Here is a 14,215-nt window from a genome sequence, read left to right as displayed (position 1 = left end):
TTTAAAGGGCCTGTTACAGCCGATCAGGGGCTTTCCTGACCATATCTTCCATGGAGGGTGGGAATCTGGGTACAAAGAATGGCAAGGGCCAGAAGCAGGGCAGTGCAGTGGGAGAGGGCGCCCCCATGGAGCACACAGGTCTCTGAGGTCACACCTGACAGACATGATCTTCGCAGCTCCCACTTCTGCCAAGAGTCAGTTATTCAATCAGGAGGAAATGTGAGGTTTTATTGATTAGAGGGTTGCCCCTAGCCTGTCAGAAAACGAACATTTGCTTAGATTGCATCAGAGAAATGTGTACTAAGAACACATAAAACCATTTCTGGAAGTTTTTTCTTTTTTAAAAAAAAACCTAGTGTGAATCAATAAAAATGAATTTATTTCTTGAAAATGCAATATAAAATTTCATTCTCTTGGAACTAACCCTATGCTTGAGCACCTGAGTGTGGTTGTGTTGATCTCTGGGGCGAACCTTAAAATTTATTTTTCAATTAAGAACATATTGCCACACTTTGATCACAGAACTTCTCAGGAAAACACATTTTTGATACGTAAAAGATCCTATCACAGAAGCACAGAAAAAAATGTCCATTGGAGAAAAGATCCAATGAGCAAGGGTGGGAGGAGGTGTCTGGAAAAGGTGTAATCAGAAATGGATGAAAAGGATTAAAGGATAAAGGATTATTCTGTGTTTGGCGCAGTTTGTGAGTATGTGTTTGTAAAAGGGCTCCGTCCCTCCTCAACAAGCTAGTTTATAGTTCGGTAAATTGCAGAGAACTGATAGTAATGCACAGAATTCTTATTCATAGAGATGCACATAAACTCGTCTGGTGGTGGGTACTAACTAGTTACTGTTGTAGCTATTTACCTGCACTCCGGGTTGGCTATACGCCCTTTGAATTCTCCTTGGAATCAGTTGTACATCTTTTTGTTCCTTCTAAATCAATGAATGATATCAAATCATCTACAAGTGTTCGTTTCATATATGTTTGGAGTCACGTTTACTTTTTTTTTAAAAAAAAGTAACCTTAAACGGCAAATTAGGGATCTATAACAGATTCTGTCATATGACGCCCACATTTAACCCTCAACTTCTGAAGGAGCAGATTTCAGCCTAATATTTTGCATCAAGCCTGACACGTTTCCTTTTTCTTTTAGCTTCAGACAAGCTTGACTGAGCCAATGACGTTATCCAAATCGATATCTCTTCCTCGTAGCGCCTACTGGCATCACATCACCCGTCAGAACAGTGTTGGAGAAATCTACAGTTTGCAAGGCAAGTAACTTGAAAATAATCAAGCGGCACCTCCATTAGCTTCCTACAGGTGGGCCAGGAGTCATGCAAATTGCTTTGCTTCCTTTTCCTCCATTTTTCATTTATCAGCTGTCACTGGCCACAGTGGGGGCTCTGAGATTTACAGTGGCATGTCTAAAGCTATCATTGCATAGTCTCACGGTAGAAATGATTCCAAAAAGTCTCTAAGGGCTAAGGACCCTATTTGGCACCTGACTAGAACATTATACAAAACACATTATCAGAAGCTCAAAGTAGCTCATACAAGGGTCTGTTTCATGCTGTTTCATAAAGAATTTCCTTCTTAGCATCCTTTTTTCTTAACAGGATTGACTGTCAGTTCAGGGGACTGATTTCAGGTTCTGTAATAAAATGCTACATAAACCTAGTCTCGGAAGTCTTCAAGTTTAGCCAGAGCCTTGGCACAGAAATAATTCTGGAGGGTGCAAGGCAGGAGATAAGCTCAAATACTTTACGTCTGTATTTTTCCTAATGATTGATGGTTATTTAACTAAAATAGTTAAATAGTTTACCAGATGAATCAGATTCATTGATAGCAGGTCAACCTCACAGCACAACCTCAGCAGCACAACCTCAGCTTTGGCATTTTTTCCCTATTCTTTCCCTGTTGCCTTAAAATGAATAGTCTCATCCTTCAGATAAAATATTCGATTATAAGCAATTGACTTACAGCTGACCAAGACTGAAGGGAGTGGGCACTTATAAAATAAGGCTAACAAAACACAGTAAAAAAAAAACAAAAAAACACTCATCCAACAAAGAGTTTTTGAGCACAGTGGGTTTGAACATAATAGACACCTGATAAGTACCTGGTGAAGGAATGACTCTGTGACCTTCAGCATAGTGGAATATTCAGAATGGTTTTTCTTTCATACTTTAGCCTTTGCTCCTATTAACAACACTAAGTCTTTCAACAACAACAACAAAATGTTTTCATGATACGGAAACTGCAGTGGTGTATTTTTAAAGCAATATACGCTTGCCAGCGTTTCAAACCTAGACTAATGGAATTTGGTTGGTGGGAATTAATGATGAAAGAGCCATTCTGCAAGGAAAAGCTGTCAGAGCAATTGTAGTCATTTGTGGAATTTGTGGATGGTACTCGCATGTTATATTTTAAATGAATCCGCTTATGGGTAGTTATTATCTTTTTGTGTTATTTCTTTGTATGAGAAAAATTATTAATAGGATAGGGAGGAGAGGGTCAAGGAGACTCTTGACAATCTTGTGGATCAGAAAGAGGAGACCACGCTTTGCTTTTCTGCTTCTGCTCAAATGCTGAGTCGTGATCTTGGTTGATTAATCGTGCTTGCTCCTGTGATCAGAAATAATTAGAAAATGTGCTTTTAGTGTAAGGTGATTTTTATTTAAACAGAAACCTATAGGTCTAATTATTGTTAAAAAACAAACTTCAACTGAGTGAATTTTATGAATCGTGTTTATTCAATTATTCATGAATGGACAACATGTGATCTAGCAGATAGGAGGGAGGTCTGAGGAGCTATATATAATGAAAGACTTTTATAGGCAGAGGGAGTGGGACAAGGAAATTATACTGGACAAGAATGGATTGGGTGTAGCAAGGTCACTTCCTTAAGGGGACCACAGATGTCTGTCAGACAGATTACCTCACTAGTACGAACCGGGTAGTTCCTCATTGACTGGTTTAAGAGTCTTTTTCTGGGAGAGCTGAAACTGTAATGATGTGTTACGTCTTAGGTAAGCATCATGAGGTTTAGCCTAAGTGACTCCATATTGAGCCTACTGTCTTGTTTTTAACAATATTGATGTTTAATAAAATAAAAATAAAAATATGGAGCATTTACATGAGAGAATGCAAATGACCACATTTCTAAGCTAAAAGAAAGTGAGATGTTAATGCAAAGAAGCTGGGAAAAGGTTGGAACCAATATCGTGATACCTTTGGGTTTTGACAAGAATGTGTTCTATAAATCCAAGCAAATGAAAGATTGTTGTTTTTGTGGTAGTGTGTGGGGAACTCTTCTCCGAAGGAAGAGCTGACATTTAGACTGATACACAACATCAGAAATAATTTCATATGCATGCAACAAAAAATCGCCAGAACTCATTTAAATTTCTCAAAACATTGCTGAAGACTTGCAGAAGGACAGTGTTGACTTACAATATAATAGAATCAGTAACTGATTAGAACACTCTAGGATCCGTCTCACTGATACTAATTTCCAGCAAAGGTAAGAGCTTAAATGTTTTATCAATTATGATGAACAGTTTGCTCGTATGGTCGCAATAGCACCACGCTCTTACCCGTTTGTTTGTTGTTTTTGTGTTAACAAAGAAATATGTCTCAACTAAGTACTACAAGGCCAAAAAATAGAGAATGTATTTGATGTAAATTACATTTCACTATATTGCAGGTTTATTTTTGTATTGTATACTTCATAGAGCAATACATTTTATGTTTTCTGTACACGTTATTTTATGGTTATATCATATATATAGAGAGAGAAACATCTTACTTGGATAGCTAGATCTTAGGTGATCTTAGGTTATATCTGGATACAGATGTAACCTGTATCCAAAGCAATGCTTTGACAAAGCTGATGTATTTTATTCTCCTTTAGTTCTGTTGAGCCAGTCAAGCTCAGCAAAGGACAAAATGTCTTTTGACCATAGCTTTTTATTGGTATGGAATCTACACAGGCATTGTGTTTATGGACTCAGGGGAGGATAAAACTACCAAAATAAGAAAGAAAAATAGAAAAAGTGAACCCTGGCACTCCTTCATACGCATTTACATTTTTTTTCAATAAACTACATTTGGAAGTATAGTTACTTTGTGTCTCACTTCCTTGGTGGTCCCCCATGAAGGTCATCACTTCTTTACAAAGGGGAAAACATAGTCTGATCTTCCAGAGTCAGAGGAAAAATCTGGCGATGGTGGGTGCTATATCGTCAAGTAACCTGCAGGTAGCATTGAGGGATAAAAATGTACCGTTAGGATTTTTCATCATATTTTCTACATTCTAACTGTGAAGCTGAGATCAATATGAATTAAATTCAGCAGGCTTTCATTCAGAAGGTAAAGGGGGAAAAGCTTTATACCTCTAAAGCTTAGTAGATTGGGATTCATTAATAAGCAGTACATGTTCTAGAACTGAAAAAAATATTCATGGTGTGCAAACAAATCTATTCTACTTTAAGACGTACCTGTAACTTCGATTGCCTGTCACTCTCAAACCTTCACTTGCTCTCTTTTATTGGATTCACTTCCGTCATCTGTTCCATAACTATAGCAGCAAGATACACACAAAAAGACCAGAGTATCAGTGTTGACGTCTTGCATTTACTTTAATGTTTGGAAAAAAGGTGCAATAGGATCTGCCAAATCTCTCCGCACTGTATTCCCAGAATGGTGCCCTGAAAGCATAAGTTTTTTGATGGTTTCTCTGTTGTACTCTGGCTCTCTGGAGTCAAAAGATTGACGAAAGAAATAATTCTCTTCAACAAGTACAAGATAGCTAAGGACGAGGCAGCTACTATGTAAAATCTCTGCACCTCGATGGCTGGTGAGAGGTTGGGTCACATTGGCTCGTCTTCCAGAGAGTGTGGGTAAAGACTATTCCTGTTCTTGATTTTTGCCAGACAATAAGGATGATTAGTTTGTACTAGGAAGTAGTTCGCTGCTAGTATTTATCTGACTTACACATTTATGAAAAATTTTTGTGTCACAACCCATTCTAGAGATATTGTCTCGAGACTTAGGGAAACCATGCACTTCAAGGAAGGAAACCTGATTTTGAACTCTTGACTCAAAAGTAAATGCTTAAGGGGTGCCTGGGTGACTCAGTTAAGCATCAGTCAGTTAAGCATCCAACTTTTGACTTTGGCTCTGGTCATAATCTAACAGTTTGTGGGATCAAGCCCCACGGAGGGCTGTGTGCTAACAGCACAAGAGTCTGCTTGGGATTCTGTCTCTCCCTCTGTCTCTTCCCATCCCCTGCTCTCTCTTTCTCTCTCTCTCAAAATAAATAAATAAACTTAAAAAAATTAAATGCTTAAAAAAATACCATCTGTTTAATATCTCTAGAATTTTTGTTCTAAGACCATTAGTAGATGTATGAAGAGCATGAGGAACACTAAAAAATGAGAAAGGATGAGGGGCGTTAGGGAGAAAAAGGAAAAAGAAAGAAACAAATCCCATCAGAAGGTCACGGTTCTCTTTCCCTTGGACTTGTGGTCCCTGTTCCCATATCTGTATGACCCGCTGTGTAGCAGGGCCTTTACATCGGGATGTGGGAAGGTGGCAAAGCATTTATTGAAAATGGCAAATCAATCCAGTAAAAACCACGGATGGTACCAGGCTCACTGCAGACACTCACTGAGTCCTTGCTGAATGCAAATGAATGAATTTAGAAACGGTTGGAGAGGCTACGCGGAGGGGGCCACGTGGCTACCATATCTCCTTTCAGGAAATTCCTCAAAGGTTCCCCGGAAGGAACCATCGTGTCTGGTCCCACACACAGCCCATCCTGGGCACCCATCTGCCCCCTGCACAGGCTTAGGGCTCCGTCGGCTTGTCTGCCTCTTGCTTTAGGATTGGCCTGAGTCCACAGACACTTACTACTGCAGGTCTTCACCTGGGAAGCAAAGGATGGTCTGTGAGATGCTGGCGACTGTCCCTGTAACCTGGTAGTGGGGTTTCTGTATCTCCCACCTGCTGCTTTCCCTCTGGAGAAGCTCTTCCACCGGCCATGCTGATGTGAAGCGGGGTCCAGAGTGCGGGCTGAAAACGCTCCCCGGTGAGTGGGCTTCGGGACTCTGTGCCATCCTTGACGTCTCTCTGATCCACTCATCACTCACTTGGACACAAAATCCTATGGGGATGTGCTGGGACTCAGTTTTGAGCAGCTTGAACACCTTCACTGAATCAAGGATGATGGGGGGTACCGTCCGTAAAAGTGGCAACTTCTGGAGTTGTGCTTTTGTTGACACTGATTAATATTCACTGTCAGCTCTGAATGGCCGCCTCCTGCCCTCTGTACACCGCCCGCGTCAGCCCAATGGCAAACCTGATTACACAGAAGGCATTTTACTCTCACCGAAAGGGCATTGGCAGCTTCAATTCCTCAGAAGGACAGGATGCAAACAGGCAATTAGAATTAACGATAACCTTCAGGAAACAGTAAATAGAATTCTGACTTAGATTACGGAGGTAAATCGAAGGATTTACTCACTCTTCGCTTGACTATGACCCTCTGTCTTTCCTCCCCAGTTTCAAGTTCGCATTGTTTATAAATCGTTTCCACCCAGACCCTCTGTTTAGATTTTCATCTTATGAGGTTTTCCGTATTGCAAAGTTAATAAAAGCCTTGTATAACAAGTTTAAAAAAAAAAAAAAAAGGAAAGAGAAAAGAAAAGTGCACTGATGGTCAAAAAGGAGCCTGCATATTTTCAGTATTCGATGCAATGTGCACACTGGCAGGTGAGTCGGTCATGGCCACTGGCAGCAGCCAAGTGCATCGCCCAGCCTGGGGCGTGAGGCCCCAGCCCGCTGGTGGAGATGTGGCAACAACCCCCCAAATATGAGTTCCAGAATCAACACTTTCTAGTAAATCATTTTATGAACATTTACTGCATATCTTTATCTTAGAAGAGTAAGTCAAAGGCAGCAAATGCCTCCCTAGATATCAGTGTGGGGTTGTTTTGTTTTGTCTTTTTTTTTTTTTTTTAATGTATGTTTATTCATTTATTTTGAAAGAGAGAGAGAGCATGCAAGAGGGACAGGAGCGGAGAGAGAGGGAAGAGAGAATCCCAAGCAGGCTCAGCGCTGTCAGCACACGACCCCATGTGCGGCTCCATCCCATGAACCATGAGATCATGACCTGAGCAGAAATCAAGAGTCAGGCACTTAAGCAACTGAACCACCCAGGTGCCCCTGGATATCAGTTTTTAGAGATAAATGGATGCATTGATTCCCAAAACAGACACCATAAAAATGCTCCAGATGTTCTCACTGTGAAATGTTCCTCACATGCTACTGTCAATAATTACTCACTCCCTCTTCTGTGTTCCCAGACAAGTACATACAACTCTAACATACCAATGTATTTATTCATAAACCCTCTTCTTCTGTTCATTTGTGAGGCAGCAACTTCAAATGACTTTTATCCCTATGGCGCAGCCCAATTTAGGGCTCTATCATGGTGAAGAAGTACTGTCTGTAGGTGAAGATACTGAGTTTTGGAGTTCAATATACCTGAATATTAACTTTACCACAGTTGAGTTGTGTGACTTTGGGCAATTAGTTAATCTTTCTAAGCCTCATTTTCTGCATGTCTAAAATGAGGATAATGGTTCCTATCATGGCACTTAAATACCATAATCCACATTAGGTATAAACATTCAATAATTATTAACCATTGTCCGTATATTGAAGTAAATTAAATTGCCACTAAGAAGTTTCTCTGATGAAGGGAAGTATGCTATCCAACTCCAATGTATTCTAGTATTTACTTTAAAATATTATTGCAGAGTTTCTGCTATGCATGAGGAATTTTGTTTTGTTCTAAACACTTTATAAAAGTCTAGCTTTAAGAAATCTTTTCTAGCTCTTAGAGTTCTAGAAAAACTAAATCTAACTCTAAACCTAACCTTAAGTTTTTAATGCAAGATACAAATAAAATGTCAGGCTTAAGCCTTTAATTTTATTTTTCTTCCCATCAGTGAGTATAAACAGGACATTGCCCCTCAAACAGATGCCCTCCTTCTCCCAAGCCTTACAAGGCTCAGTCCAGGGAGTCCAAGGGAAATTAGACCGTGTGTTTCAGGCCAAGGAATTGCAATTTCCTGGAAGGACTTTATTCAGCTCAGTGCCGGGGAAGTGCGCTGCTCCCCTCACGCAGCCATCCCACCCAGGATCTATTCTTGCTGGGATGAGTCCTACCCTGACTGCTGAGAAACCTTCCTGAGAAATTCCTTTCCCCACTAAGCTAGACTAGGTTGCTTGAGCCAGCTATGCCTCAATTTATTCTCTACAAAAATGCATTCCACTGGGTGAACTAAAGGTAAAGGTAAGATTTAGATGGTTAATTAAGTTCTCCTGACATAGCACAACACAAAATCTAAAGAGAGCGCCCAGTGTAAAGTATAACAAGTCAGCCATTTAATCATTGTTTACCAGAAACGTAATAGTAGATAAAGATAGATAAAGATAAAAGACTCAAGAGTTACCAGATGTTATACTGGATTGGTGTAATCTGCCAGTGGTCTTACTAAAATAAATTGCTTTGCTCTCTTTAATTCAAACCTGAAATCGAAATTTGAGTTAAACCTGAAACCTGGTCTCTATACTTGATGTTTCTCCCTCAAGTGTCCCCCCACCTAATTTTTAAAATATAGGAGGTAACACATCAAGGTCAATATTAATCAAACTATTATTAAAAATATATATTCCATTTTATTCAGTAGGAAATAAACTTAGTACTTAATACTAATTTGGGGAAAGGTTAATACCACCATGGCTGAAGCCCAGCTGACTTTGTCATGTATCTATGGGCATGTGCACACGTGTGTACATGCATACACAGACACAAAACCGTGTGTGCTGATTGTTGTCTCACCATATGCTGCTTTCCTTAAAAATGTGCCTTTTGGGCGACACATCACAAATTATGAAATACATAGGAGGACATATAGGAGAGACATTTTCAATGATATTTTTCTCCATGACCTCTGTTTCCTGTTATATTTTTTAATAGTTTATTGTCAAGTTACACCAGTTTACATTCCCACCAACAGTGTAGGAGGGTGCCCGTTTCTCCACATCCTCGCCAGCATCTCGAGTCCTCTGATTTGCTCATTTTAGCCACTCTGACTGGCGTGAGGTGGTATCTCAGTGTGGTTTTGATTTGTATTTCCCTGATGAGGAGGGATGCTGAGCATCGTTTCATGTGTCTGTTGGCCATCTGGACGTCCTCTTTGGAGAAGTGTCTGTTCATATCTTCTGTCCATTTCTTCACTGGATTGTTTGTTTTTTGGGTGTGGAGTTTGGTGAGTTCCTTACAGATTTTGGATACTAGCCCTTTATCTGACATGTCATTTGCAACTATCTTTTCCCATTCCGTTGGTTGCCTATTAGTTTTATGGATTGTTTCCTTTGCCGCGCAGAAGCTTTGAATCTTGATGAGGCTCCAATAGTTCATTTTTGCTCTTGATTCCCTTGCCTTTGGGGATGTGTCAAGTAAGAAATTGCTGCGGTTGAAGTCAAGGAGGTTGTTTCCTGCTTTCTCCTCTAGGGTTCTGATGGTTTCCTGTCTTACCTTCAGGTCCTTTATCCATTTTGAGTTTATTTTTGTGCATGGTGTGTGAAAATGATCTAGTTTCATTCTTCTGCATGTTGCTGTCCAGTTCTCCCAGCACCATCTGTTAAAGAGGCTGTCTTTTTTCCATTGGATACTCTTTCCTACTTTGTCAAAGATTAGTTGGCTGTACATTTTTGGGTCCAATTCTGAGTTCTCTATTCTATTCCATTGGTCTATGTGTCTGTTTTTGTGCTAATACCATACTGTCTTGATGATTACAGCTTTGTAGTAGAGGCTAAAGTCTTGGATGGTGATGCCTCCTGTTTTGGTTTTCTTCTTCAATATTACTTTGGCTATTCAGGGTCTTTTCTGGTTCCATACAAATTTTAGGATAGTTTGTTCTAGTTTTGAGAAGAATGTTGGTGCAGTTTTGATTGGGATTGCATTGAATGTGTAGATTGCTTTGAGCAGTAATAACATTTTAACTATGTTTCTTTTTCCAATCCATGAGCATGTAATGTTTTTCCATTTCTTGGTGTCTTCTTCAATTTCCTTCATAAGTTTTCTATAATTTTCATCATACAGATCTCTTATATCTTTGGTTGGGTTTATTCGTAGGTATTTTATGGGGTTTTTTTGCGCAGTTGTGAATGCGATCAGTTTCTTGATTTCTCTTTCTGTTACTTCGTTGTTGGTGTATAAAAATGCAACTGATTTCTGTACATTGATTTTGTATCCTGCAACTTTGCTGAATTCATGGATCAGTTCTAGTAGGATTCAGGTGGAGTCTGTTGGGTTTTCTATGTTGAGTATCATGCCATCTGTGAAAAGTGAAAGTTTCCTCTTTGCCAATTCTGATGCCCTTTGTTTCCTTTTGTTGTCTGATGGCTGATGCTAGGACTTCCAGCACTATGTTAAACAGCAGTGGTGAGAGTGGACATCCCTGTCGTGTTCCTCATTTCAGGGGGAAAGCTCTCAGTTTTTCCCCGTTGAGGATGATGTTAGCTGAGGTCTTCTCATAGATGGCTTTGATGATGTTTAGGTAAGTTCCTTCTATTCCGACTTTCTCGACGGTCTTTATTAAGAAGGGATGCTGTATCAGGTCTAATGCTTTTTCTACATCTATCGACAGGATCATAGGGTTTTTATCTTTTCTTTTGTTAATGTGGTATATCACATTGATTGATTTGCAAGTATTGAACCAGCCCTGTAACCCAGGAATGAATCCCACTTGATTATCGTGGATAATTCTTTTTATGTGCTGTTGAATTTGATTTGAAGTATCTTGTTGAGGATTTTTGCATCTGTATTCACCAAGGATATTGGCCTGTAGCTCTCTTTTTTTTTTGCTGGGTCTCTGTCTGGCTTGGGAATCAAAATGATTCTGGCTTCATAAAATGAGTCCAGAAGTTTTCCTTCGATTTCTATTTTTTGGAATAGCTTGAGAAGAATTGTATTAATTCTGTTTTAAATGTCTGGTAGAATTTCCCAGGGAAGCCATCTGGCCCTGGGCTCTTATTTGTTGGGAGATTTTTGATCACTGATTGAATTTCTTCACTCGTTATGGGTCTGTTCAGATTTTCTATCTCTTCCCATGTGAATTTTGGTAGTGAGTGTCTGTTTAGGAATTTGTCCGTTTCTTCTAAGTTGTCCAATTTGTTGGTATATAGTTTTTCATAGTATTCCCTGATAATTGCTTGTATTTCTGAGGGGTTGGTGGTAATAAGTCCATTTTCCTTCATGATTTTGTCTATTTGAGTGCTCTCTGTTTTCTTTTAGAGAAGCCTGGCTAGAGGTTTGTTAATTTTGTTTATTTTTTCAAAAAACCAACTCTTGGTTTCATTGATCTGTTCAACTGTTTCTTTGGTTTCTATATTGTTTATTTCTGCCCTGATTTTTATTATTTCTCTTCTCCTACTGGGTTTGGGGCGTTCTTGTTGCTCTGCCTCTATTTCCTTTAGGCGAGTTGTTAAATTTTGCACTTGTGCTTTTTCTAATTTCTTAAAATAGGCCTGGATGCAATGTACTTTACTCTTAGGACTGCCATTGCCACATCCCTAGAGTTTAGATTGTTGTATTTTCATTTTCATTTGTTTCCATATTTTTTAAAAATTTCTTCTCTAATTGCCTGATTGGCCCATTCGTTCTTTAGTAGGGTGTTCTTTAACCTCCATGTTTTTGGATGCTTCCCAGACTACTTCCTGTGATTTATTTCAAGTTTCATAGCATTGTGATCTGAAAGTGTGCGTGGTATGATCTCAATTATTTTATATTTATTGAGGGCTGCTTTATGTCCCAGTATGTGATCTATCTTGGAGAATGTGCCATGTGCACTTGAGAAGAAAGTGAATTCCATGGCCTCAGGATGTAGAGTTCTAAATATATCTGTCAAATCCATCTGGTCCAATGTGTCATTTAAATCCCTTGTTTATTTAGTGATTTTCTGTCTAGTTGACCTATCCATTGCTATAAGTGGAGTATTAAAGTCCCCTGCTATTAGCACATTCTTATCCATGAGATTGTTTCTGTTTGTGATTAATTGTTTTATACATTTAGGTGCCCTCATATTTGGTGCAAAGACATTTGTAATTGTTAGCTCTTCCTGATGGATAGACCCTGTAATTATTATATAATGCCCTTCTTCATCCCTTGTTACTGTCTTTACTTTAAAGTCCAGTTTGTCTCAGTGTGGAGGCTCCTCAAAAAATGAACAATATAACTCTCCTATGACCTAGCAATAGCACTCCTAGGAATTTACCCAAGGGATACAGGAGTGCTGATGCATAGGGTCACATGTACCCCAATGTTCATTGCAGCACTCTCAACAATAGCCAAAACATGGAAAGAGCCTAAGTGTCCATCAGCTGACAAATGGATCAAGAAGATCCATGTGGTTTATCTACACAATGGAATCCTACATGGCAATGAGAAAGAATGAAATCTGGCCACGTGTAGCAACATGGATGGAACTTGAGGGTGTTATGCTGAGCGAAATAAGTCAGGCAGAGAAGGACAGATACCATATGTTTGCACATATAGGAGGATTAGGAGGAACTTAAGGGAGGACCATGGGGGAGAAGAAGGGGAGAAAAATAGTGCGGGAGAGGGAGGGAAGCAAAGCATGAGAGACTCTTGAATGCTGAGAACAAACTGAGGACTGATGGGGTGGGGGGAGGGTAAGGGGGGTGATGGGCATGGAGGAGGGCACTTGTGGGGATGAGCACTGGGTGTTATATGGAAACCAACTTGACAATAAACTATTTAAAAAAATAAAGTCCAGTTTGTCTCAGTGTGGAGGCTCCTCAAAAAATGAACAATATAACTCTCCTATGACCTAGCAATAGCACTCCTAGGAATTTACCCAAGGGATACAGGAGTGCTGATGCATAGGGTCACATGTACCCCAATGTTCATTGCAGCACTCTCAACAATAGCCAAAACATGGAAAGAGCCTAAGTGTCCATCAACTGACGAATGGATCAAGAAGATGTGGTTTATCTATACAATGGAATACTACATGGCAATGAGAAAGAATGAAATCTGGCCACGTGTAGCAACATGGATGGAACTTGAGGGTGTTATGCTGAGCGAAATAAGTCAGGCAGAGAAGGACAGATACCATATGTTTGCACATATAGGAGGATTAGGAGGAACTTAAGGGAGGACCATGGGGGAGAAGAAGGGGAGAAAAATAGTGCGGGAGAGGGAGGGAAGCAAAGCATGAGAGACTCTTGAATGCTGAGAACAAACTGAGGACTGATGGGGTGGGGGGAGGGTAAGGGGGGTGATGGGCATGGAGGAGGGCACTTGTGGGGATGAGCACTGGGTGTTATATGGAAACCAACTTGACAATAAACTATTTAAAAAAATAAAGTCCAGTTTGTCTGATATAAGTATAGCTATCAGCTTTCTTTTGACTTCCTGTAGCATGATAGATATTTCTCCATCCCCTCACTTTCAATCTGAAGGTGTCCTCCTGTCTAAAATGAGTTTCTTGCAGACAGCAAATAGATAGATTTTGGTTTTTTATCCATTCTGCTACCCTATGTCTTTTGATTGGGCATTTAGTCCATTTACATTCCGTGTTATTATTGAAAAATATGGGTTTAGAGTCATTGTGTCCTTTGTGGGATTCATGCTTGTGGTGGTGTCTCTGGTATCTTGCGTTCCTTGCAACATTTCCCTCAGAGATTCCCCCTCAGGATTTCTTGTAGGACTGGTTTAGTGGTGACAAATTCCTTCAATTGTTGTTTATTTGGAAAGACTTTTACCTCTCTGTCTATTCTGAATGACAGACTTGCAGATAGAGGATTCTTGGCTGCGTATTTTTTCTGTTCATCACATTGAAGATCTCCTGCCATTCCTTTCTGGCCTGCCACGTTTCAGTAGATAGTTCTGTCACCACTCTGATATGTTTCCCTTTGTATGTTAGGGCCCTTTTCTCCTCAGCTGCTTTCAGAATTCTCTCTTTGTCCCTATATTTTGCCAGTTTCACTATGATATGTCGTGCAGAAGATCAATTCAAGTTATGTCTGAGGGAAGTTCTTGTGCCTCTTGGATTGAATGTCTGTTTCATTCCCCAGTTTGGGGAAGTTCTCTGCTATAATTTGTTCAAGGA

At 39.8% G+C, this 14,215-nt stretch overlaps 1 protein-coding gene across 1 annotated transcript in view; it reads left to right on the top strand.

The window, feature by feature from the left end:
* The window catches only part of DOK6 (docking protein 6), a 370,759-nt gene that overhangs the window by 299,117 nt on the left and 57,427 nt on the right, over window positions 1-14,215 (top strand). The window contains exon 7 of the mRNA XM_039251938.1: window positions 1,159-1,276. Coding sequence (XP_039107869.1) covers window positions 1,159-1,276 — 118 coding nt within the window. The remainder of the gene's footprint in view (window positions 1-1,158; window positions 1,277-14,215) is intronic.

Source organism: Hyaena hyaena, unplaced genomic scaffold (genome assembly GCF_003009895.1).
Source record: "Hyaena hyaena isolate Hyena2069 unplaced genomic scaffold, ASM300989v1 scaffold_404, whole genome shotgun sequence".
In the NCBI taxonomy this organism is placed as follows: domain Eukaryota; kingdom Metazoa; phylum Chordata; class Mammalia; order Carnivora; family Hyaenidae; genus Hyaena; species Hyaena hyaena.
Note: the sequence above shows the minus strand (reverse complement) of the source record. Positions and strands in the feature narration are given on the sequence as shown.